Genomic DNA, 26,134 nt, shown 5'->3' on the forward strand with positions numbered 1-26,134 from the left:
TCAGTGAAGCAGTAGTAAACCCAACACTTGTGCATTGTGCCCATCCCTCAACTCCCCTCCCACCAACCTCCCCCCTTACCCACTCAAATTGTTTGAACCATAAAAACTAACTGACCAATCTTAGTGCTTCGCTAAGTACCATAAATACCCTTTGCACATCGGTGTGCTGTACAACTCTGGGTTAACCAATAACATACTGTTCAGGGCTACATCGTTAACGTGACTCGTAGGTTTCTGAGATGAAATTATTCCGTTAGTCTGTGGGCTCCCAGAATGCAGCATAATATTCCAAAAATGGTAACCAAATCATATCAATGTTTCTACGGGATTCATGAAGGGCGGCTGTGAGGCTCTCCATTTCGTAGATAGTGTGCACCTTGATCAACCATTCTCTTTTTGAGGGGAGGGCGGCCGACTTCCATTTATTGGTCAGGCAAACTCTTGCCGCTAACAACAAATTACGTGACATGTGTGTTAGTGACTCGTATTAATCTTCCTCATCCCTCTCCACCCCAAACAGCACAAGCACCGGTGTTAGTTCCCTGGAGACCCCACATATGGCCTGGATCCATCCCAGCACCTCCTTCCAGTACACCTGTACCTCATTGCACTTCCACCATTGGTGCCAATAATCACAGCGTTCTCCACAACCTCTCCAGCAGTAGGGAGAGGTGCCCAGAACCTTTTGGATAGCGTTAAGGGAGTGTAGTGCCATCTCATCAGCAGGCGTGCGTTGTGCAGTTTGTACTGCATGGAGATGGATGACATCCACACCGCCTTGTCTATCCCCTTCCATGTCTCTGGCTGAGATGCTATTGCCAGCTTCTCCTCCCACTTAACTTCCGATGGCAGGCGCAGAATGTGCCCCCTTGAGAGCAATGCTTTGTACATTCGTGACAAAAGACTTCTGGTGGTTTGGGGGTTGCTTAGTAACTGTTCAAATGGCGTCAGGATACACTACAGGCAGTCGCCCCAACGGGCATCATTCAGGGCCCTTCTTAACTGAAGGAAAAGGAAGAGCGGTACTTCAACACCCTGCAGGTCGCACTTAAAGTCTTCCCAGGTGACAAAAACACCCTTTTCCACAACTGCCCAGCGGGGGTGAGACCAGCTTCATACCAAGGCTGAAACTGCTGAACTTCGCTCAGCAAATCTCGGATGGGGGGTGACCAGGTACAGCTAAGGGGGGAAGGCCATGATGCTACACCCTGCAGAGCTCGGGATGGGTGCCAGATAGACCATAATACTTTGAGGATGGGATGTTCCTTTACTCTTTGTGTCATGGTCGGTAGGGGCACCCACAGCCATTCTCCTAGCGTGACTAGCGCAAAAATTGCATTTTCTATTGCGACCCACTGTTTTTCCTGATTTTCCCATAAGTGGTCTGGAAGAACCTGAAGTTGCGTTGCCCTGTAGTACTCTCCCAGGTCGGGGAAGCCCATACCACCCTCCTCTTTGGGCTGAATTAATGTGGAGTAGGGAATCCTTGAGTTTTTATCGGCCCATAGGAATCTCAATAGTGTGCGTTTTACCTCTGCTAGGAAAGATTCTGGAACAATGACAGGAAGGGATTGGAATAGAAACAGGAACCGTGGCAGAATGTTCATTTTTATGGTGGTGAGTTGCGCCGCCCAGGACATGGGTAATTTGCGCCATCTAATGATGTCATTTTGGATGGTTCGCCACAAAGGGACATAGTTGGTCTCAAAGAGGGCTGAGAGAGAGACAGTAATGTTCACTCCTAAATATCAGACGGAGTCAGCTTGTACTCGGAAGCTCCAGTTCGTTTTTAAGAGTTCTTCTAGCTTTCATTTTTTTTCACTGGGGTTGCTATGGTTTTCTGAAGGTTTGCTCTAAAGCCTGAGAGGGTACCGTAGCGCGACAATTCTCTGAAGAAAGCTGGGATGGAGTCAGATGGCTGGGTAAGATACAGGAGGATATCATCGTCAAACATTGCCAATTTGTACTCTCTACCCCCCCCACCGAGGGATGCCTCTGATCGCGGGATTGGACCGAATGGCCTGGGCAAAGGGCTCCACCACTAGGGCGTAGATCAGGTGTGAAAGCGGGCAGCCCTGTCTTGTGCCGCGGGAGAGATAAAAAGGGTTTGAGGAGATTCCATTGATGGAGTCTTTGGCTTGAGCCGATTGGTAAAGTGCTGTCGCTCCTTGTATCCACTCTAATCCCAGACCTACCCATATCAGGACCGCTTTTAGAAAAGGCCACTCTACACGATCGAATGCCTTCTCGGCGTTTACTGATAATAAGAGAGGGTCTTCACCTGCCCATCGGAGTGTGGCCATGAGTTCTATGGTCTTTCTAATGTTGTCCGCCCCTTGCCTACCTCTCACATATCCCACCTGGTCAGAGTGAACTTGTTGGGGAAGGACCAGAGCTAGACGGACAGCTAAGATACTGGCGTATATTTTAGCGCCCACATTTATTAGGGAGATTGGCCGGTATGACGCACACTCAGAGGAATCCCTTCCCTCTTTGGGAATGACTATGATTATAGATTTGTTAAAGGACTTAGGGGCCTGCCCGGATGTTAGGATGGAATTGAACAATTTAGCGAGGAATGGGGAGAGAGTGTTGGAATTGGCCTTATAAAAAGCTGGTCTGTATCCGTCCTGCCCTGGTGCAGAGCCTGCCTTAAGAGCTGAAATAGCTCCCTGGATTTCTATTGCGGTGATTGAGGTATTGAGTGCTTCTAAGTGTTCCTCAACAAAGGGTGAGCGGGGAAGGGCGGCCAAGTATTCCTCAATTGCTGAGGGGATAGCACTGTCCTCGGCAGAATACAGCTTGTAGTAGTATCTGGAAAAGCAGTTGACAATTTCTTGTGGGTTTGTGAAGGAGGCGCCATCCTCGTCGTTAATTTTAAATAGTGCCCTGTCTGCTCTTTGCTTTCGGAGCCTGTTGGCCAGCATCGTGTGGGCCTTATCCCTCCTTTCAAAGAACTTTTGCTTAAGATATTTAAGTTGTGTGAGCGCCTTGCTGTTCCATATATCCCTTAGTTCCTCTCTCATCTGTTTAATTTTTAATATTGTGTTTTCATTGTTTGTGGTGGGGTGTTCCGTCAAGAATTTTTCCAACTGAGTAATGCCCAATTTCAGCTCCCCTTCCCTGAGCACCCTAAGTCTTTTCTTGGCCGCACCCACTGATATTAAGATCCCCCTGATCGTGGCATCGGGCCACTTTTAATTATTTTTAATAGAATATGTGTGGCGCACAACAGCAGCAAACGTCAATGCTGGAAGCAACAAGAAATTATTGTCCAGCCATATGTTGGGCATAGAATTGATAAATGCTGCATACTTTGAAACCATTTTTGAGGTTAGTAGTAAACTGGGAATATGTTTCTCCCTTGAAATGAAAATATTGGGCATGTTGAGCAGACAAGGGTGTACTCTAAAGTAATGAGTTTGCCTTGATGATTCCAGACAGGATACATTTGGACAATGAATGCAATGGACACGCAAGAATAAAAACTCTCCCCATCTGGAAATAAAATATTAAGGTTAGTGGAATTCTAGGAGTTAATTGGTAGCTTACCAGTGTCACACGTGCTACGTTTCACCATGTATTCTATATGTTGACATAGATCCTCCTTGTTTCTTACACAGAGTGGGAAGCCTATTTCAGTCAACGTGGGTAGCCATAAGGAGAGTAAAACCCGTTGAAGAAATTTCTTTGTCCTGATTAAGGCCGTTCTGTATATGTGAGGAGGATGCATGGGATGGGTGAATCTCCTGGTTATCGTCCGAAACACGATGTGTCGTGGGCTACTTTTAAACCAGTGGAGAAAGCCTTTAGAACAGCCTATATATTGAACTGATTAGGTTGTAACTGGAAGCCACTAAGGTGAAAAAGTGGTGTATATAACATTGTTCATGAAATGAATATAGAATTTGATGTGCAGTAGCCTCTTGGGGGCAAAGTGGGGTCTCTCTTCATAGGAAATTGGAAAATGTAATTACAGAGTTTTAAATTTGCTTATTTGCACATGGATACTTAACCCCCTTTGAACACTTTATGCATTTCTTTTCACCTTTTGTATGTTGCAAGTGTATGGGCAGTGTTGTTCACATATGGCGAATCAGTATAAGGCATATGTTGGGCAAACTTGTAACTTGGTATATGTGTTTAATGAATAGGAGTGTTGACAAACAATTTTGAGAGTGTGTATCTTTGTGAAGTATGAATGAATCAAATGGATTTTTCAATATAATAATGCTGTAAGTATTATGTTGATGGTGAATATGGCTTTCATGAACTGCCAGGAGGGCGGACATGGCCTTTAATGGCACGCCAGCCCGAGCTAATGCAGGCCAGATCAAAGCGAGGACCTCAGCTCGGGTTGCGGCAGGGCATGAAAGCCATTCGCACCCTGGGGTTCATCCAGGGTGCGAATGGCTGTCACAATTTTTCATTGGGAGATCCGCACTGCTTGCGCAGCCGATCTTACGATGAAAATTGAAAAAAAAAGATGACCACCGCCATATGGAAAAGGGACAAAGTCCCTTTTCCATGTCCCTGCCGGCCAGACGGGAGGAGCGCCGGGACCGGAGCACAATGCTGGAGGGGTGGGGTGGGGGAATCCGGTCATTTTGGGGTTGGGAGGGGCAACCCTGTTGCCTCCCCGCATCGAAAGAAGAAAAAAAGGGCACCACCTGGGGAAGGGCCTTGGGTGGCTGGGACAGTGGTCGGGATTGTGTATTCTCACCTGCTGTTCGTGCCACCTGATTGGCTGAGCGCCCTTCCCCGGGTGCCAATATCAAGTACATTGATCGTATGCATGTAAACTCCTAGAATTGGGAATAACTGCAGGAGAGGGAGGGATAGCCTACTCTGCTTTGTGATGTTATTTGAGTGAGTTCCTCGTGTATGAGCAGGTCCCCACGAAAACAAAAAATAGGTGAAGACCCTTTGTGAGAAACTTGGCCATACATGTTCATGGAAAGTGAGCCTATTCATGAGTGCTGGGACGTTGTCCTTGATTCCACACCTAGAACTTGCCCTCTGGTTTGGTTAAAATAGCAGGTATCTCTTGCATTCCTCAATTCATTGCAGTTTTCTGAGGCTATACACCTCTGTTCTTTCTTTTATACCTCTCTCTCTGAAGCTGGCACTGAGCAGTACACTGTCTTAAGTTTCTAGTTGCATACTGTCTGATCATCTGTCAATTTGTGTTGGTTTGGAGCCAGGGGATATCATTTGGCAGTACTCACTCTGCTCAGCAGTCCTGGGCAGTGACCATGTTTTCATCGCTGCAATTTTCGCTGCAGCTATTTTCACCGTGGTGTTGGCACCCTGGCTGTTTTTGACGATTATTTTGTTTAAAAAAATATATGTGTAGTGTGTTTGTATAGGGGTTTTGGTGGTGGTGGGTTATAGTTGGGGGGGGGGGGCTTTAGAGGGTACCCCCCATTAGAAAAATCACCAAAAACGGCAGAGGAGATAACACCACAGTGAAAATAGCCATGTTGAAAATTGCCTCAATGAAAACACGTGAACGTCCTGGGATACTGTTGCTGGCCCATTACTGATTTTCTCATCAAGGCCATGTTGAGGCAGTACCGACTTTTCACACCAGGTCTTGCATAATGGCACAGTACTGATTTTCTCAGCAGGGCTGGGATACTGTCAGTGGTACTGTACTAAATCTTCTCAGGAAGGGTGGGTTCCTGCCAATGGGACATTAATGATTTTCTCAGCAAGCCTGAGATCTGAGACGGGACATTGATATCTCTTCTTGGTAGAGCTGGGCTACTAATAATGGACAGTATTGACCCTTCTCAGCAGGGCTTGCATCCTATTAGTGGGGCTCTACTGACTCTTCACAGCTGTTCTGATATGCTATTTATGGGGCATTACTGATCCTTCTCCCCACGGCTGGGATACTGATAACGGAACAGTGTTGCCCCTTCTCAGCAAAGCTGGGGTACTTATAATAATGGGATTGTAATGACTCCTCACAGCAGAGCTGCGTTTTTTTATTGGACCTTATTGACCTTCCCAACAGGACTGGAATACTACTAGTTGGACAGTATTCATCTTTCTCGTCCGGGCTGTGATACTATTATTATTAATTGGGCAGTATTGACCCGTCTCACACGGCTGGGCTACTATTAATTAGACCTCATTGGCCCTTCTCAGCAGTTGGTGCCTGCTATAGGACATTACTGCCTTTTCTCAACAGGCCTGGGATATTGTTAAAGGCACAGTACTTATTGTCTCAGCAGGGCTGGGGTCAAATAATGTGGCAGTATGAACCCTTATTAGTGGGGCTGGCGTCATATTAATGCAACAGTATTTACGTGTCTAAGCCGGGCTTGGGTTGACCCTGCAGGGCGGACGGGAGGGAGATACTTTTAAGTGGACAGTATTGACCTTTCCCACTGAGTCTGGTGTATTATTAAAGGGGCACTATTGCCCTTTCTCAGACCCTGCTCTGCGTGGCTAGAATACTTTTGATTAGACATCATTAACCTTCTCAGCAAGGCTGTGATACAGTTAAGGGGAGGGGGGGGCACTGTTGCTTTCTCAGTGACGCTGGGTTACTATTTATTGGTTAGTGTTGCCCCTTCTCAAGGGGGCTAAAATACTGTTAATGGAACAGTAGTGGTGTTTCAAAGCATGGCAGGGATACTATGTGTGGGGCTGTCTGCCCTGTATTCACTCTTTACCAGGGTTGTGATATAATTAATGGAACTATATTTTTCCGTCTTAGCAGGTTTCGTTTGTATTAATAGAACTGCATTGCCTCTTCTCGTCGGGGTTTACCTTGCAGGATATTAATAGAACACTGCCCGTGCATCTTTCTTTCCATTTGTTTTGGTTGATGTTTAAATAATCCTCTTCGCTTCGTCTCTGGTGTGTCGTTGTAATCAGTGCCCGTCTCCCTTCCCTGCAGAATGCGGTGGGAAGAACTTCCACTTTGTGCACGCATCGGCCGACGTGAGCAGCGTGGTCAGTGGCACCCTGCGCTCCGCCTTCGAGTACGGGGGGCAGAAGTGCTCGGCCTGCTCGCGCCTCTACGCCCCCGCCAGCCTGTGGCCGCAGATCAAAGCGCAACTGCTGGAGCAGCACCGCCAGATCAAAGTGGGCAACGTGAGTGTGATTTTACGCCATCGCAGCGGGAGCCATAGGGGATTAAGACACGCATTGGCTCACAACCGAACGTGTCTCTAGGGGTGTCCGTCATCCTTTCAGGGGCGGGAGGAGTGACTGTAAGCCGCCTCTATCCTGGCATGTTCACTGAACGCAATTTACCCGCATCATTTCTCGGGGATGTCATAGGGGGTGGGTCACACGAGCATTTGAGCGATGTCCTCGCTCTTTTCATCCCCGTGTTTTCCTGAGTAGCCTGCAATCGTGTGTTAATAGTGGGCTAGTCTCATGTGTAATTCTTCTGTCCTGCTTCATTCACAGCCCTCCGAGGACTTCCAGACGTTCTTGTCTGCCGTCATTGATGAGAAGGTAAACTGCATCCGTCACTCCTCTGCCTGCGAATGGGAACTTTACAACACACCGTGCAGGGCTACCCCTAGTGCTGGAAATGGCCACAATTTAGGGGGGGAATCCCCTCACCCCTCGACCCCCCACACTATTGAGGTGGAGGCAGTGGCCGGATGGATTGTCAGTGGTGTGGGCGGGACTGATGGGCAGAGCTAAGTGCCAAATGATATGCGTGCCTTGAATATGGGATGCTGGCTGCTTTGTATAAAAACAAAGTGCATTTTGGGAGCATAAGAATGATCACAAATTTATTAACATTGTCTGTGCTAGTAATGCAAATGTTCATTCCTTCTGAGCATGCAATGCACACGCTTGGTATGGTGCTCATTTTTTCTGTCAGAATAGTCACCCTGACAGTAAAATGAGTGCAAAGCATGATACATCAGGTTTTTTTGCGGTTGGACAGGGTGCAGGCGAGGGCATTGAGGGTGTGTTCGGGTGTGATGAGGTCCTCGCCAGTGAATGCGGTGCAGGTGCTTGTAGGGGAGATGCCGTTGAGGTTGAGGAGGAATGCGTTAAATATGAGGTGGTGGGTGAAGTGTAGTGCGAAGAGTGTGGCTCATCCGGTGCGTGAATGTTTGAAGTATAATCGGAGGTTTGACTACTATAGGGACCGGTGGAGGAGGAAGGGGGGCACTTTGGGATTTCATATGTGGGAGAAAGGGGTGAAGTGGGGTGTAGGCGAGTTGTTGGCTGTGACGGGTATGGATTTGGTGAGATGGCCGATGTGGATGATGGGGTCTCCAAAGGTGTGTTTAGAGTTGGCGAGTGTGGTGTCGAAGAAGCGAGGTTTCCGGGGTGAGATCAAGGCTTTGGGTCAGGCGTATGTGGCAGGGAAGGAAGGATGCAAGGTGTTCACGGACGGTTCGAAAGATCCTGTGTCTGGGAGAGTGGGTATGGCGTATTATTTGGAAAACACTGGGGAGTATAAAGTGGGGCGACTGACGAATGATGTGTCTATTTGTACGGCTGAGTTGGTGGCGATTGCATTGGCGATTGATAGGGTGTGCGGGTTGGGGTATGAGAAGGTGGTGGTGTTCTCGGATTCATTGAGTGGGTTGCAGGCGATTATGGCAGGGGATGGTGATAGGAAGGATGTGATTTTGGATATCAGGAGGAAGATTGATCAGTGTGTGCGTGGGGGAATGGATTTGGAGTTGGCGTGGGTCTCCAGTCACAGTGGCATTTTGGGTAATGAGTTGGTGGATCTGGCGGCGGGTAAGGGTATGAGGAGGGGAGCGGTTGATGTGAGGTTGCCTTTGAGTGTGGATGAAGTGAAGGCAGTGATGGTGAGACGGGTCATGGATGAGTGGCAGGAGAGGTGGGTGAGTGAGGTGAAGGGAAGGTGGATGTTTGGTGTTCGTGGAAAAGTGTCGGTGAAGGTGGATGCGGGGAGTCTGGAATGGAGGAGGGGGGAGGAGGTGATGCTGAATCGGTTGAGGATAGGGCATGTGGGGCTGAATGACTGTTTCGAGTGGGGAAGCGTGAGTCGAGGGACTATGCGGTGTGTGGGGTGCCTGAGACTGTGGGACATTTTTTTTCTTACGTGTGAGAGACATGTTGAAGAGAGAGAATTGATGAGGGTTCGGTTGACTGCGCTAGGTGTGGCTGAGCTGAGTGGGAGGACTTTGCTTGGAGGTGACGGGGTGAGAGGCAGGAGGAGGAGCAGTATGATGTTGGATTTTGTGAGGCAGACGGGGCGGTTGGAGGAGTTGTGAGTTTATGTAAGCTAAATAATGATTGGTGGGTCTGGTGCACATCATCCTTTAGGATGGGGAAGCGCCTGCATGGGTCCGCCCACGCCTCCGATAATTGAAAGAAAGAAAGAATCTGATTGTTAAAGTTTCAGCTGTTGAGCTTGTTCGAGACCAATTTCTTCCCTGTCTACAGTCACTTCTCAAGACAAACCAATACTACATTGCAATACTTCATGTTGGTATTTGACTGCAGGACAAAAGCAGTCTGAAACAAAAGTGGAATGTTCTTTAAGAGGATTTGAAACAAACCTAAACATACAAAACAGCAATGTCAACGAATGTGCCCCTTATCAGTGCAGCCTAGCGAAGCCCTAGTGTTGTGGGCCCCCAAGCACATGCCGATTTTGCGTAAAGGGTAATCGGGCCCTGTACATGCTCATTAACGCAGATTCTACAAAGGGATTACATTTAACAGCAAAAACAAAAGAATGCAGTACCACATTATCCCCAGTAGCTCTGTCAACATATCCTATCTATGGTTAGGCACTCACATGTATTATTTTTCAGCAGACCTGGTGCCCTTGTTAACTTGGATACAAACAATGTATTTGAATGAATATTCAACGTTATTCCCGTCTTAAAAGCTGAAAGAGTATCCTCTATTTTCTGCAGGGATGCCATTGGGTTGGAATTTCATTTGCCTAAGCCTTAGCTGATGATGGGCCTACGATCATTATACGGCAATACCACCCAATAACTCTCAATGTCCTTGATCCATTACTAGTTAGTACAAGTAGTTCAGATGCACTTTCCTAGGGTCCAGTTGGCCCTCATTGCCTTTTAGACTGCTGTCTTTAAAGACCAATTACAGCTGATATTTAATCTGTTCAAAGGAGGCATCCTTTGTTATCACTGACAGGTTTTTTAGAGCATTTCCTAGTAACATTCCCACATTGGATTTTCCCCTCCAGAAAATGTGTCACTAACGCAAGCCACTTGTAATCCTACCAACAGTCAGGACTCTGATACTTCCGGCCTGCACTCATCTGAAACCATTGCATCTTCCTCTTCTTCTAGCCGTTTTGTTTTTCCAGAACCATGCATACCGAGGCCTCCAAAATGGTAGTCGAGCACTATGCAAGAGCACTTTACAGTACATATCATTGCATAACAATCTATCCTAGTATCCCTTTCTTCACACAACGCACCACTTTCTACATTTGCGTTTTCCTCAATTGAGGAAGGCTCATTTGAGAGATGCCCTCTGCTCTGTACAGACCGCCAGTTTCTGGAACTCCATTCCAAAATCTCTTTGAAGTCTACCTGGGCAGCTGGTCTTCAATTAACTCCATACACCTGATCTTCCCATACACTCAGATCTGAGAGGCAGGCAGGAAAGTCTCTCCTCTGATCAACAAATGTGCCTCTCATTTGCCCTTTCTCAAAGAGGTGAATTAAAATAGATGATTTGGTGGAAGCCTATTTCTCTCGACTTTTGTTTCGCTTATTTGATGTAAGTGGAGACTGTTAAAGTTTTGACGAGGCAGCTGCTTGCCGATGTGTTCGGGTGGCGGAAGCCAATATGGACAAAGCACAGAATGAAGATCACCAAGGTGGCTAGCACAGTTAGTCTTGATTCTATTAAAGACGCAGAGGCGAGCATTATTCTTATCTCTTTTATTGCTACTTCCCATAGCAGCCAAATTTCAAAACTCTGAACTTCAAAACACAAAATTTCTTCTTTTTGCAAAACAATAGCACCAAAAATAGAAAGAAAACAGTCCACAAGACTACTGCAACTTGGGACTACAAATCCCCACACGCCCTAAGGTCCTTTTAGTCTTGACCTCCACCACTGCACCAATCCATGATCAGCACAGTCCATGCCTCACTTCCTGTCCAAACTCCTTCCTCTTTCTTTGATGATTTGACAACCATAAACTGCAAACTCCTTTAACATAAACCGGAACTGGCAACGACTAGACACCTTTCCAAAACAATTCCATGTGTACTACTTCCCTTCGCGGCACCTTCTCCCTCATCTGTTCTTGGCCTCTTCCCCTAGAACCCAATCAGAAAATACATCATTAGGGCGGGAATACGCAGTCTCCAGTTATGAGACATCACAGCTAAAGAGATAATTCAAAACATCCATCATTCCATTTAAATTATCAACTTTACCTTCAAGATGACCACCTTACATCATCATCCATTCCTTCCCTGCGTACAAGGGCGGGAATAATGCACACCTCTGCGTCTTTAATAGAATCAAGACTACCTGCGCTAGCCGCCTTGGTAATCTTCATTCTATGACGAGACCGGAGGCGAGCATTATGCTTGTTCAAAATTTTCCAACACCATTTTAGCCAAAGAATCTACAGGTTTGAAATAGAAAGTTTTAAACGTAGATTCTGAAGACCAATCTGCTGCTTTTAAAATATCATGCAAAGACACTCCTGCCGCAAACGCTCTGGAAGCCATAGCTCCTCTCACGGAATGCTCTCGAAAACATATTTAAGTCCATGCCCACCCAGCAAATGACTTCCCGAACCCACCTAGATATGGTGGCTGTAGCTACGGCATGAAAAGGCCTCCTCGCACAATCAGTAACTGCCGTACACCAGCTGGTCTCACACTCTCGGTCACTCTCTCATACTCTTTAATGCAACGCGCCACACACAACTTGGGCTCATCTGGAAAGTATGGATATGAAATAACTGTAGAATCGCTCGTAGTTCTCTGCGCAATTTGAAACGCTACACCATCCGGATAGAAGATCTTTCTGTCTACTTCCAAGGCTTTCACATCCCAAACCCTTCTACATGACACTAAACACAACAACATAGCTAACTTGCCCGACAAGCGCTTAACTGTCAAACTATCATTGTCCGGCCACTGCTTAAAGAGTCGGAAAACCTTTTCGACGTCCCACATCACAGAATATCTGGGAACGGGCGGCTTCCGCATCTTCACCCCTCTCAATAGTCGAACTAACGCAGGATGTTCCCCAATAGGACGACCCTCGAACCTCTCGTGTCCCGCAGATGTTGCGGATCTTTAAACTCCTAACATACGGAAAGCTTTCCCACTCCCCGACATCTCTGATAGAAAATTGAGAACATGTACTATAGATGCCGAAACGAGATGAATACATTGCTGTCCGCAACATCCTGCCCATTTCTCCCAAGCGGCGTCATGGCTCCTAAGGGTAGATGGGGACCCAGGAATCCCTGATACAATCTGCAGCCTCTCTCGAAAGGCCTGGCAAATCCCATCGTCTCCTGAAATCCTGCAGGCTAACAGATGCAGAGTTCCCGCCTGAACTAAAGGATGCCTCAGACCTGACGGGTCGCAAAGCAGGTCCGCCTCCCATGGAATCAGTCTCGGAAAATCCAAGGAAAGTTCCATCAGAGTCGGAAACCAAGCTTGAGACTTCCAGAGCGGCGTCACTATTACCACCTCTGCACGCTCTCGACGTAACTTCGCCAGGGTCCTCATTATCATTATGAAAGGGGGAAATGCATAATGCAGAGTGGCCCTCCAACTGTGCAGGAACGCATCCGTCCCTAAAGCCTCTCGGTCTAGCCTCCAGCTGTAAAACTTCGGCACCTGCGTGTTCAATCTGGAGGCAAACAGGTTTCTCTCTATCGGTCCCCACAGTCCCTGAAACTGCTCGAACACTCTCCTGTTACACCTCCAGTCCTGTGAATATTTTAGATATCTCTTCGCTCTTCCGCCTCCAACTCCCTCTGGGTCAGTTGCTTCTCCAAGCAACGAGTTGGTGGTAGATATCCTTCGGCGGGGGCCTCCCTCTGGACAGCCTTCCTGCCCCCCTGAAACTTGAAGAGAACCATCTTCGGTTCCGGAAGCACCGCAAACCTTTTCTCTTTGCTTCTGCTTTCTCTCCTCCTCTCCTCCTCTCCACTGCTGATTTCCTGGCCGAAACTGACCTTGCAATGGCTACCTGGCCACCCTCTGATCTCGGGCCCAGGTCCCCTCCCCCACAAGTTGCAAAACCTGCACTGCCTTCCTTGCAACCCTGCACTTGGGGACTGTTTTTTTTTTTCTGTATCCCTACAGTCCATTACCAGCACTTGACACTTGATGCCTGCACTTACCCTTTACGCTTGCACTTGCTAGCTGCTGGCCGTATTTTACTTATTGTTATTTATTCTATTATCCTTTTTACTGTACTGTCCCCTCCCTCTTCCCCTCGCAGTCTCCCCTTCCACCTTCCTATGCACTTGCGCGTCCTGAATGACACTTGGCCTAGTAAGATCGTTGTCTGTCTTCCCACTGTTCCCCCTCCCTTGCCTCGTCGCGCCTTGAAACACTTGTGTATAGGCGTGTTATAAATGCCATATATCATAACCAGGACATATTGCTGTAAAACCTGACGCTCTCGTCTGGACACCTCTCTATCGCCCCTTTCTCTGCTAGCGCACGCAGCTCTTTCTCGAGGAGCAACTCCTCCTCTCTCGGCATCCTCATCATGTTTGGAACCCAGGCCTGACGTGGTGCACTCACAAACACCAATCTCAGCCCCACTACTGCTTGCAAAACCCAAGCATCGCCTGATAACGTGTGCCACCTGTCTATAAATAACGCTGTGCGCCACCCTTCTTTAGGGTATCCTTCGCTCTGTACGCTTACCTCTGGCAGGACTCTGTTGTCTGAAACTTCCTCTGCCTCTTTTCCCACAAAAACTTCTCCCTCTGGCGGGGAAGAAGGCGTTGTGCTGCTTACTTTCCCAGTACTGTATCCTGGGTCCTTGAGGCTATCTTGTAAAGCAGCGACCGCCCGCGCGCCCCCTGTGGCGACCGGTCCCGGCGAAAACTCACCCCGGAAAGATCTTACGAATGGAGGATTGCGCTTTCTCCAGCGCTGTGTATCTACCCACGAAATGGGACATCTCTTTAACAAACGCCTCGCCAAACAACAGCCCTTTAGCCGCCTGGCCTGCCTCGTAATTGGCGAGGTCACCTAGTTTGTTGTCAATCTTCAGCAACCAACTCCATCGCCTCTCCGCTGAAAGCGCACAGCTGGCATTTCCTAGGAAACAGACCGGTCTCTGCGCCCAGCTGGCGAGTGTACCTGGGTCCACCGGAACTCCTGTGTCCCTGGCCCTCTCTGCCAGGCCCATGATCTTCGTCAGGGCACTAGCCATATCCAACACCTTGTCCTGACAGGACTTCCAGGCGAGATCGACACTTCGTCTCACATCCTTTGTCGCCTTCGTCACAAAAGTGACCATCTTAGTGTCCAGCTCAGGTGTCTCCATAACCTTACTCGGAAGATCAGGCCTCGGGCACTCAGCCCTCATGCGGAAGCGTACCTCCCTCTCCAGGGGCTTGCGAATCCTAGTGGCCATATACTGGGCCACCCTGGGGGAAGGTAGCCATTCTGACGACCTCGGATGTCTTTTACTGTCCGGGTCGAACATGTTATCAACATCCTCCGCTTCTTCCGTGTCCTGCGGCACTCTGCCCTCGCTGTCCACCTTGTCCTCCTCCCCGAGACCTTCTTTGGCTTCTTCCTCCTCCTCCTCCTGCTAGGATTCTCTGCCTTCTGCAGCAGCCCCTGTATTTAGCGCCCCTGGGGTGCGGGGTCCGAGGTTTGGCGCTGCCGTCTTCCCCAAAAAAGCCACCGTCAGCTTGCCAAATGGGTCGGCAACCTCCTGGGGTTTCAACTGCACCCCTGATGTGTGACCCGGGGGGGGGGGAGGTAGAAGAGTGTGGGCTCTTCCGGGTCTTGTCCACCCCCTTTCGCGCAGCTGCCTGCTTCTCAGGCGGACCTTGAAACGTGCCCTCTCCAGGGCTGAGCTCTCTCGCCTTTCGTTTAGGGACCGTCGTTGTGAGGAGGGATTCCAGCACCTCCAGGCACTCCTGGATGGGCCTAACACCTTGAGATACCGCTACTGCCAGCGAATCTCCCAGCACCCTCTTGAAACTGAGGGACAGGTCCTTGTCAGCGTCCCACTCCTCTTCACTGTATTCAGGAGTAGAACTGGCCTCCTCCATAGTTCTGCTCCCTTAGCTGAGCACTCCTTTTTTTTTTTTGGTCTTGGTCCCTTTATACTAAACAGAATACTTTTTCTTTTTCTTAATTTCCTTTTGCTTTATTTATTTATTTTTGATATGAGCCACAGTGCCAATGCCTTGCAGAGGGCAGTCAGAGCGAGAGGCTCGCTGCACAAACCATAAAATCAAAGGAATCAATAGAATCGGAGGCTCCGTGGACAGAAGAGTTCACTAAACATAACGGGTGCCGAATTCGCTTTAAATAAGCGAAAACGCGAATGCGCGATGACGCGCTGCACACGTGATGCGCCCCAAAACGCGGGTGCTTTACCCCAAAGCTATGCGTGCGGCCGCTAGAGCTTTACCGGCTCCCGAAACATCATACAATGCGGGGGAGCACCGGTTACCCAACGCGAGCAAGGTGACTCGCGGCCCCAGTGCTCTCCCCGCCTCGACCGCTCTCCCTGCCTTCGCGCGGCACCCCGAGCAGAAGAAATAAGGCTAATGAGGTACGCCACACAATAACAACCCTGAGCTGACTGATAACCCGCACTACAATCTCGTGCTCACACCATAAAAAACACTCTAGCCTCTCATATCCTCATGAAAACACTCAACAGTTAGAGACATGAAGAAATTGACTTATCTGCTCAGGAAGCAGCAAAGAAAGAGGAAGGAGTTTAGCCAGGAAGTGAGGCATGGACTGTGCTGACCATGGATTGGTGCTGTGGTGGAGGTCAAGACTACAAGGACCTTAAGGGCTTGTGGGGATTTGTAGTCCCAAATTGCAGTAGTCTTGTGGACTGTTTTCTTTCTATTTTTGGTGCTATTGTTTTGCAAAAAAAGAAGAAAGTTTTGTGTTTTGTAATTTAAGAGTTTTGAAATTTGGCTGCTATGGGAAGTAGCAATAAAAGAGATGAGAATAATGCTCGCCTCCGGTCTTGTCATAGAATGGTAAGATGGAGGTGACAAAGAATTACATCAGGTGTCGGATCACAGAAAGAGCCTGATAAAGAGAGATGTACTTAAGGTACACTGTGTGTGAGCAGGCTAGGGCAGGTCCTAATGTAGGACTTTACTGTCGGGTGTCTCGAAAGAAGAGTGTGGGATGGAGGCTGCAAGTTCTTTGTTTGGATTCTGTTGTCTGGACTTTGTGTGGCAACCATATTCTTCACTGGAGCAGTCATAACTCTTACACCTTCGCTGGCGTTCTGAAGCAGCTGGCAAGTCAGAGTGCCATACAAAAAACATAAATAAAATAAAATGAATGAAATAAATAGACATGCACTAGATGGAGCGCAACATGATGCTGTGCCATAGACTATGACCCATTGCAGCCCCTCGGGCTTCCACTGATATGAATTGCATCCCGCTCCTTCATCCAAACTGTTGTATACTGGAACCGAGAGCCGATCATTCACACACTCCCAGACGAGCTGACGATTGCTAGGGGCAACCTCAGTGGTAGATGAGTGCTACACTAATATCAAGACCATAACATGTCAGATCTACCTATAGGACTCCACCCCTGCATCACACATCCCAGTGAGAGTGAAGTCAGGGATCCACCTCTGCAGTACAATCACCAAGTGTGAATGCACTTGGGGCCCCACCTCCACACTTCAGTTACTAGGCCTGAGAGTTCATACATGTCCTCTACAACACAGTGATATATAGATAGGTGCACGAGTATGCAGAGGTATCCCCAATTGCAATTAGACCCTGCAAGCATGGTGTCCTCACCTCATTAGATGACAACATATGAGAGTACACACAGACTTCCCACAGCATAATAACAACAGTTATGCTAGTACAAAAGTTGCTCCTCTTGCATAGCAGGATTGCATAAGACACTCCTTACACAATGTGAGCAACACGTGTAACAGTGCACTCGGGGATTCATCACATGTGTGTGAGTGCAACCAGGAATTCCCAGTACAGTAACGTCACAAAGCCTCAGAGTATACACATGGTTCCCTTTTGTAAAACAAAATTGCAGTAATGACTGATGAGAGCGCTAAAACTAACAAATGATGCCCACTTCTGCTTTTCATTTCCTTTTTGTAAAACATCACCAGTCGTGGGAGTACACACAGGTCTCTGCTTCTGCAGTGACATCCCTAGGTATGAGATTGCAGACAATGCAGCCCACAATGCAGTGACATTAGGCAGGATTGTACATGCAGTTCTCTCCTGCTTCAGTCACATGACCAGGTGCCAGAAAACCTATACCGCCCACCCCCGCACTTTACCCCTGAGCAGTCCTATCTCCAGGTCTGAGCGTACAGGGATCAGCACAGCATGACATTACCAAGTCTGAAATGTGCAAGGTACCTCCTTTACAGTGACGTTGCCAGATGCGTTCATTCAACCTTTGCTTCCCTGCTGTATTGCATAACCAGGCATTAGCACACATATAAGGGCTCCATTGACATCACCAGGTGTGAAAATAAGCACTGGGATCCCTCGGTGCAGTGATTTCACTAGCAGCCTCATTGAGTGCGACAATTATGAGACACAAAGGAAGCATTTCAAATACCACCTGTTTTTAGCGCCCATTCTAGAAATAGTGCATGCACTAAATACAGTCTAATTAAAACATATCTCCCAAAAATCTCAAAATGTACACTGGTGGAGGTCAAAATAAGTCAGCCACCCATCATTTAAACACTTTTGTTCAGGGATATACTTAAGCAAAAACATGTATTTAGGGATCCAAAGAGGGTGTGAAATAGCGGACATCCCAGATGTTCACCTTCTAATCCCCCTTTCCAATGTAATACACAGAAGGGTAATTATTGGTCCTGCTTTGCCTAACAGTACTTGTGACAGTATTGACATGTAGCCTCCTCCGTTTCAACCTTAATACAGGGCTCTACATTTTTTTTTGTTGCACAAAAAATGTAAATGCAGATTTCCAGAAATGCTGCATGGAGAATTTCTGTGCTTCCCCCGAGTTTACTTCCCTTGCAGCGATAAACTCATAGTTATGCGGATACTCTGAATTTTCCACACACAGTAAGTGTCTTAGTTGTAATTCCTTGTAAAAATGCTGCTAAACCTCTTTTTAAAGCATAGGTGGGCAAGTACATGTATGGTCAACCATGCTGCATGGCATCACAATGTCATACACTACACCTCCCCTCACTACCCATTCCCCTGTAGCAACATAACCTAGCGTGATAGTACACAACATGTTTTCCTACCTAGATGACATCACCAGGCGTGAGTGTATTTGCAACTCTGTCACCTCAGTGACATCACCAGGTGTACAAGTATGCACTGGGATTTCCTGCTTTAGGTATGGACTCCCCTGTTGCAGGTGATCGATTGCGCAAGAGGCTCTGTTCTTCCACAAAGTTGACAGTAGATGCAGGTCTCACCAGCAGCATTGGCATAAGCCGGCTGTAGGAGTACATACCGATCTTCCATGCTGCAGTATTGTTACAACATATGAGAATTCAAGCAGGCCTGGCGCACATCTAGTGCTCCTTTTGATCATAGTTCTTCTTGAATACCTGCCACAGCAAGGTACAGCACTAAGGTTTCACTTTCAGATGAAGATATAGGGGAACAGTCATTTAAAGCTGTTGTAATTTCTCACATCATTACTGGATGCAACCTGAAGTATGAATACTCTGTGTAGTGCAAATCTCCAAGGCAGTTTGGGGGTTTTGGGTGATACCAGAGGTGTGTGGCAAGTGATGGAAGACAGGTGTGTGCCATCGCAATAACAAACACTTTTCTTTCTGCCTCATTTAGTCATTTAATCGTATTAAGAATTGGATTAAACACGCTGAATCCTCGCCAAGTCTGAGTATCCTCGCTGGAGGCAAGTGTGACGACAGCGTTGGCTATTTCATTGAACCCACCATCATAGAGAGCAAAGATCCAAAGGAGGCCATCATGACAGAGGTAAGACCCACCACCACTCTACAGACACAGCAGGGATCCACCGTGGACACAAGCTGTACCAAGTGGTTGTCTCTTCCCCACTGATTGACATGTTACTTTGTTTTCATTCATTGAACCTGGCTCAGGGGAATTGAGGGGCTGCTTCTAGTTTTTGTTCTCAAACTGAAGAATTTGGATGGCAGAATGAATATATAATCCCAGCAATCCCTTAAAACCTCTTACCCCTCCCTGCTTGTTGCAAAACACCATTCAATTTACCAAGAAGCCATACAATACAAGGCTTGCATTCTAAAGCCATTTTATATATTTGAATGTCTCCCAGTTATAGTTCCTTTGCTACAGGGCGCTCTTTTGTCATTTAGAGTTCATCCGCCCGATTTTTGTCATTCACACTGGATGGTGACCTTAGTAGTGCCAGAGATAAAATGGGTATGAAGCATTGTGCGACTGCTCATTTTTCCTAAAAGGTACCTGCTCAGCTGGTATGATAATCACAGTTGCGCAGTATGAAGAACAATGATATCTGCAGCATTTAAAGAATAGCCTGTAAATCAGGAGAGGCCTGTACCGGAAGAGCACAGGGAGCTGATTTGAAAGAGGGACAGATAGGCTAGACAACTTTCCTTTTGTAACTTGTCTGGAGAGTAAGGCTAAGAATAAGGAAGCAAAGAGACTGGTTTAAATACAGATCACAGAAACAATGGTTGTCAATCTTAGCCTCACAGGTGAGTATCAACAATAAATGTACTTACATATAACAAGAACGTTGCATTAAGATCAGAAAACTGCAAGGTAAGAAAAAACAATTCTATTTACATGAGCACAAAATTGGTGGCCATTTGGGATACCAACCACATTTTAGATCAAAGCAGTTATTCACACATGTCAGGATAGCCAAGTAAAATGCACAAAGGGACCGATACAATGGTGGGTTTCAGTAACAAACGCAAGCTTGTCCTGATATGTGCAACAGAAAAGATAATGGAGTTCATAAAGGAAGTCTCTTAAAATGGGTCCAGCAGAGGCGACCTGCCTACCCCTGTTTGAGAGTCTGATGGATAATCCTGGTCTTTTTCTTTAGGCTGTGGGTTGTTGGGGTTCCCAAACCCATGTTGATTGAGTACAATGGAGATCCTTCTATAGCTAGTACATCTTGAGCTTGAATCAGCAGGTCTCCTGCAGAAGGGCTAGACAGCTGATGAGCTTCGGAAGGACTGGCTCTCCATTCCAGCTTCTTGGGGTAGAGCCTGGGGTGTTTTTGGTTAGTTGACCATCTCCATGCTTTAATGCCCACCCTGTCCCCTCCTAACATAAGCTCCCTGACCCTCAATGAGATTGCATCATCTCATACTTAGCTTGATGGATCGTCCCTGTTCTCTTTTCCTCGCAGGGTTACCTGTTCGCTTTCCGTCTCTCAAGGTATAGTGATAGTAGTTTATCTTCTTAAATTTATATTCAAAGTCATACATTACTTTTGATTCATTCTGGTTGTTGCCTTTGATATGTATTTCATTCATACATGATTCTATTTTTTCTCGAATTCAAAGGTATACATCACTTATAATTCATTCTGGTAGTTGCCTTGAATATGTATTCCATTCATACATTTTCAATTTTTTCTCAAACTGAATTTTCCAGTGGTTTTTTTCTCCCTCTTTTCTCCCTCTATACGTGTTTCCCCATCCTTTCAGGTGGTTGCTCAAGAGGGATATTCATCAATTGCAATTAAAATTATGTTGTGTATGTGATAGAATGTATCTGCAACAAGTTGTATGCGGGCAGCACAATCAGAACATTGAAAACAAGGTTCTCAGAACACTTGAGAACAATCAAAAATAAAGATATTAGATATCCTTTAGGAAAACATTTTGAATCTGCACACGCGAAAGCCAACATAGAAGGCATAAGATATTATGTACTGGAACTAGTCAAAACCCCGCCCAGGGGCGGAAGTAGAGAAAAAGTACTATGTCAAAGGGAAGCAATTTGGATCTGATATTTAGACTGTTGTAAGAATGGTTTGAACTTCGATACGGAAATGGGACACTTTTTATGAAATGTGCAATGAAACGCAAGTTACAAACCATGGCGAATGTATATGATAATGTCAATTAGATTATATGCATAGTAGAAATGCATAGTAACATGCAAAGGTAGGAAGCATGAAAAATGTACATCGCGTTCAATATTCTAAGGTAAGCTGCATGAAAAACAGGCAACACTTATTGAAAATTCAAAATTGATAATATAAAATATCAATAATTTACACCATATATGCATCATGTTATAAAAACCAAATTCACATATATGCCTCAGATACAATGTGTTAAATACACATTTGCTGATAACAAGAATTCTCCACATTAGCACAAAATATTCAAAACTGGGTCTGTGTATACATTTCCTAATCAAAAATGGCGACCACAACGTTTTCTGACGTCCAGTACGCTATGACGCGCATTGCGGAAATGACGTCTAGTACGCTATGATGTCATCACGCTCTTGCATAATGACTTATATTAAAAGACGGCCATTTTCAGAATCGGAATCGGGAAACACGATCAGATTCTCCATGCGATTCGGGAACTAAAAGAAATACCAAGATACAGACTACAATGAGGTAGGAAAAAGGTAAATAATGCATCCAAATAGATGAAAATGATAGGCCAAATCAGTCAAGCATGAAGAAAGGATTAATATACTTTACCTTTTTCTCCAGAATAGATGATAAACACAACACCACAGGAACAATTTAAGTCATACCGCATGGTATTTTTGTGAACATTTGCAGCAACAGTTTGATCATCAATAGAAATATTTGAATTTAAACAGATGGCTTTAATGGAATATTATTGAAACATCATGTAAAGTAAGTACATATGACCAATTAGAATTGTACGCCTAGTGTAAATCACAAACTACTATATAAACATGGACCCATTGTGTTTTTTAGCCACTTACATGTCAACTCTTGTTCCCACACCCAACAGATAAACAATTCCAAAGCAGAATTACCTAAAAGGCATAATAATATCCCTCCTGAGGAACCACCTGAAAGGATGGGGAAACACGTGTAGATGAAGAAAAGAGGGAGAAAAAGAAACACTGGAAAATTCAGTTTGAGAAAAAATTGAAAATGTATGAATGGAAAACATTTTCAAGGCAACTACCAGAATGAATCAAGAGTAATGTATGACTTTGAATATAAATTTAAGAAGATAAACTTCAATTTTGGAGCACACCAAAAAGGAGTCCTTGTGGTTATACATATCAATTCAAGCACTGGGCAGTCGCAGTGTTTCAAGGTCTAGGTGCTGCAAACAAAAATTCTTACTTTAGTTAAACCATCTAGGAAACTCGCCATAGTTGTAACAGGCTGAATTGAACCCATACTCTATAGTGATAGTATCACCCCCTGTAATTCCTTCCTTCTTGGCCCATATGTAAAGGGCTTCATCTCCTTCCTTCCTCCTTCCGGCTGGTGGGTTTCCTGATGGTGCCAGTTTCCCACCCTCCCTACAAATCTATCTCTCTGCCTGATGGTGACTTTCTCTTCCTCCAATCTCTTCCCAAAGATGTACCTCTCTGTCTGCTCCCCTACAAATATTTCTTTTCTGATGGTATCTCTTTTCCCAACCTCTTTCCGACTCTCCCTCAGCACTCTTGACCTGCTCTCCTCTCATTACACCTTTCTCTCACTACTTTACGCCAAACTCCTTTATCCAACTACTACTCTAACTCCACACACTGCCAGACTGGCTGCTTCTTATAGGAAGGTCTCTCCGCCCCTTGGGAGATGCCTGGTGATATTGAGGGCACCTTTGTATCCAGGAATTTATATTTTATATCACTCTTAATGCCAGAACCAACCTCTAAGTACGGGGAAAAGGATAAGAACATGTGGTCTTAGTTGTTTTGCTTCCACGGAAGGTGCTGTTTTCTGATTGGATCATTGGTGGGTGGTACTGTCACTTAGAGAAGGCTGGCCTGAGTTTATATGAAGGCATACCGATCTCTTGTATTCCAGTAGGGCCATAGCCTGATATGGAGTCTCCCTCCCCCTGGAAGCCCTGTTCTTACCCACATGAATGGGGGTCTACCAGTTCCTCCATGGCATGGATTGGGAGTCTGCAAGTCCTCCAGTAATTATAGGAGGTTTACAGCATTTTCCTTTCTTTCATCACAGGGGATGTCTAAATTGGTAATGCCAGCGATGCTTGTAAAGTGGTCGATTACCTGCACCTGCATTTGCACGTTCTGAGTGGGTCATCGCTTCCTTGCTAAACTGCGGGTTTGCAACTTTAATGATTAAATCTATACCCCTCTCTCCTGGGAGGCCCATGGTAGGGTTAGGTGTGACATGAGAACCTCGGATGGAGATATTTTTTTAGTGGTGGGTCAGTGAATATCCCTGGCACTGGCTCTGCCTCAGGGCTGGGACCCTGTGTGTGTGGGGGGGGGGGGGTCTGGAGATCCCCTGTATACCTCCTTCAGGCCCTGTGTCCACCCGAGCCAGTTCACCCCCCACCACCACTGCGAGTTTTAAAGGTTATGCAGGGGCCTTCATTACACACAATAAAACTGTTAGACAGGCTAACTGGGTGGGGGGAAAAGATGTTAAGTTATCTCATAAGCTTTATAACTTTATAAAGCATACAAACACAAAGAAAAACATACAAGGTCAGGTCATGGCTTTCACAAGCTCCAGTAGAATTTTCAACTCTAGCCGCCCTCCTTGGGCCCTCTTTCTTCTCCCTCCTGTGAGGCAAAAAACCTTGGTGTCATCTTTGACTCCACTCTCTCTTTCTCTCCTCACATCTCGTATGTCGCCAAGAAGTCCCACTACCAGCTGCACCTTCTCAAGGGTACCCTTCCCTTTCTCACCTTTCCCCAGAAGCTCACTGTGTCCAGAGCCCTGTTTCTCTTTAGGTTGGACTACTGCAACAGCCTCTTTCTCAATCTGCCCACTGCTACGCCCCGCCCTCTGCAACTAATCCAGAACAGGACTGCAAGATTTATCCTTGACCTCAAGCCCAGGGACCGTATCTCTCTAGCCCTGAAATCTCTCCACTGGCTGCAAGGATCAAGTGCAAGACCCTTTGGATTGTCCATAAGGCTTTCTGGGCCGGTGCCCGCTTTACATTCAACGCTCTCTTCCTAAATACCTGCCTTCTCGAGCCCTTCGCTCAGCTACCTCCAACTCTCTAAGGGTCATATGCTTCGCCAGGCAGAGAGTGAGGGTAGATCTCTCTCCTCTGCAGGTGCCTTCCTCTGGAATGGCCTCCCTGCCCCTCTCAAACTTGAGCCAGACCACCTGAAGTTCCAGAAGCAGCTAAAAACATTCCTCTTCTCCTCTGCTTTCTCTCTCTCTCTCCCTCCCCTGCTGACCTACCTGTCTGCCGCACCAACTGGTTGCTTGGCTACCCTCAGAGTCTCACTGGGTAACAGGCTCTCTCTTGATCGGTCACCCCTGCACTGCCTCCGAGCCCTCCATGCACTTAGGGGCTGTAACTGAAACCTCTACAGTTCCTTACCTCCTTGCACTTACCCAGAGCCACAATGTCCTGTGCAGCACTTCCTCAGAGCACTGCTGTCCTGTTGTCCCCCTTCCTCTCCCTGGCACTTCTCACCCCCCCCCACCCCATCCCCTACTTGTTCTCGCACTTGCATGATCTGAATGACACAAGGCCCAGTAAGATCATAAGATCTTTTGTCTTGTCCTCCCTCTGTCTTCCCTGCCTTGTCTTGTTGCACCTTGAAACACTTGTGTACAGGCACGTTATAAATTACTTATCATATCATATCAATGAGTTGCAGGACTGTGAACTGGTCAGTTTAAGGGAGGGAGACAATGTTGCAGGAATCCACTAGTCGAAAGAGGACAGAACTTTGCCTTATAAGAGTTGGTGTTTACAAAGGTTGTCAAAGAGGCAGCTTCTAGCGTCCCATCAGTGGTCTCTTGTGCTTTGGATTCCTGGTTTACGTGAAGAATGGCTATGGATCCCCTCTTGATATACAGAAGCCTGTGGTGAGGAAGACCCCAGGGTACCTATCAGAAGACCTGCAACATTCATACTCTTAGCTATATAATCCCGGATAGCCAACTCAAATACATTTGTGACATCAATCTGGCTTGGATGCGTAGCAGAACCGACGAAGGAGCATTACCATAAATTGGCATTTCCTATTCCTGGCCAGGTTGAAGATGACCAAGAAAGTCAGTGAGCCAAAAAGACAGAACTTAAACAAGATGATAGGTCATTTTAAACACCATAGTGGACAAAAGGCAACCAATGAGGTGCAAGGTGCACAGGAATGCACCTATAAAGTGTAAAAATGGGTTTCACTGTCACCGGCATGTCTGTGCATCACTGTTTAAGGTAAAAAGAAAGGAGAACAGGGTCCCTTAAAGGTGTGTGGTGAGCTGTCAGAAATCCCTATAGTTTTATGTGGCAGAAGTGGGCTACAAGGGAGTAGGTTGGTCTGGCTGCTAACCAATATACCTTCAGAAGGTTTTTCAGGAGGAATCCGACTGGCTCAGTTTTCCCCACAAGACATATGAGTCCCTACCCTGAAGAAACCCCTCGGCTTGAGACTGGCAACATTTGGTTCTATGTCACTTTTCATCTTTTTGAAGGCCGCACATAAAGACAGATTTATTTTGGTTGATTTTGTGCAGCCCTCAAAAAGTGGGAAAAGCACATGGCAGAGGGTTTTTTTAATTTAAAGATTCGGGGGGGGAAGGTGCAGGGGAGTTTCCACTCCCCAAACCACCCATTCCTCACCGCCCCCCACACTCCAGCACATACACACACACAAACACCCAATCACTATCGTTTTCGCCCTACCCTTCCCATCCTCAAACGTGCATTTTCTCACTCACACACACTCACTTTACTTTACTTTACTTTACTTTAATATATTTATAATGCGCAAGTCATGGATCCGTAGGCATCAGGGTGCAAACAGACAAAAACACATGAC

General features: G+C 46.6%; 1 protein-coding gene across 1 annotated transcript in view; it reads left to right on the forward strand.

Moving 5' to 3' along the window:
- Nucleotides 1–26,134, forward strand: part of ALDH4A1 (aldehyde dehydrogenase 4 family member A1) — a 442,959-nt gene that overhangs the window by 218,812 nt on the left and 198,013 nt on the right. The window contains exons 10-12 of the mRNA XM_069611079.1: nt 6,914–7,110; nt 7,432–7,479; nt 18,998–19,150. Coding sequence (XP_069467180.1) covers nt 6,914–7,110; nt 7,432–7,479; nt 18,998–19,150 — 398 coding nt within the window. The remainder of the gene's footprint in view (nt 1–6,913; nt 7,111–7,431; nt 7,480–18,997; nt 19,151–26,134) is intronic.

The sequence above is a fragment of the Ambystoma mexicanum genome, chromosome 8 (genome assembly GCF_040938575.1).
Source record: "Ambystoma mexicanum isolate Mex_15411 chromosome 8, UKY_AmexF1_1, whole genome shotgun sequence".
In the NCBI taxonomy this organism is placed as follows: Eukaryota; Metazoa; Chordata; class Amphibia; order Caudata; family Ambystomatidae; genus Ambystoma; species Ambystoma mexicanum.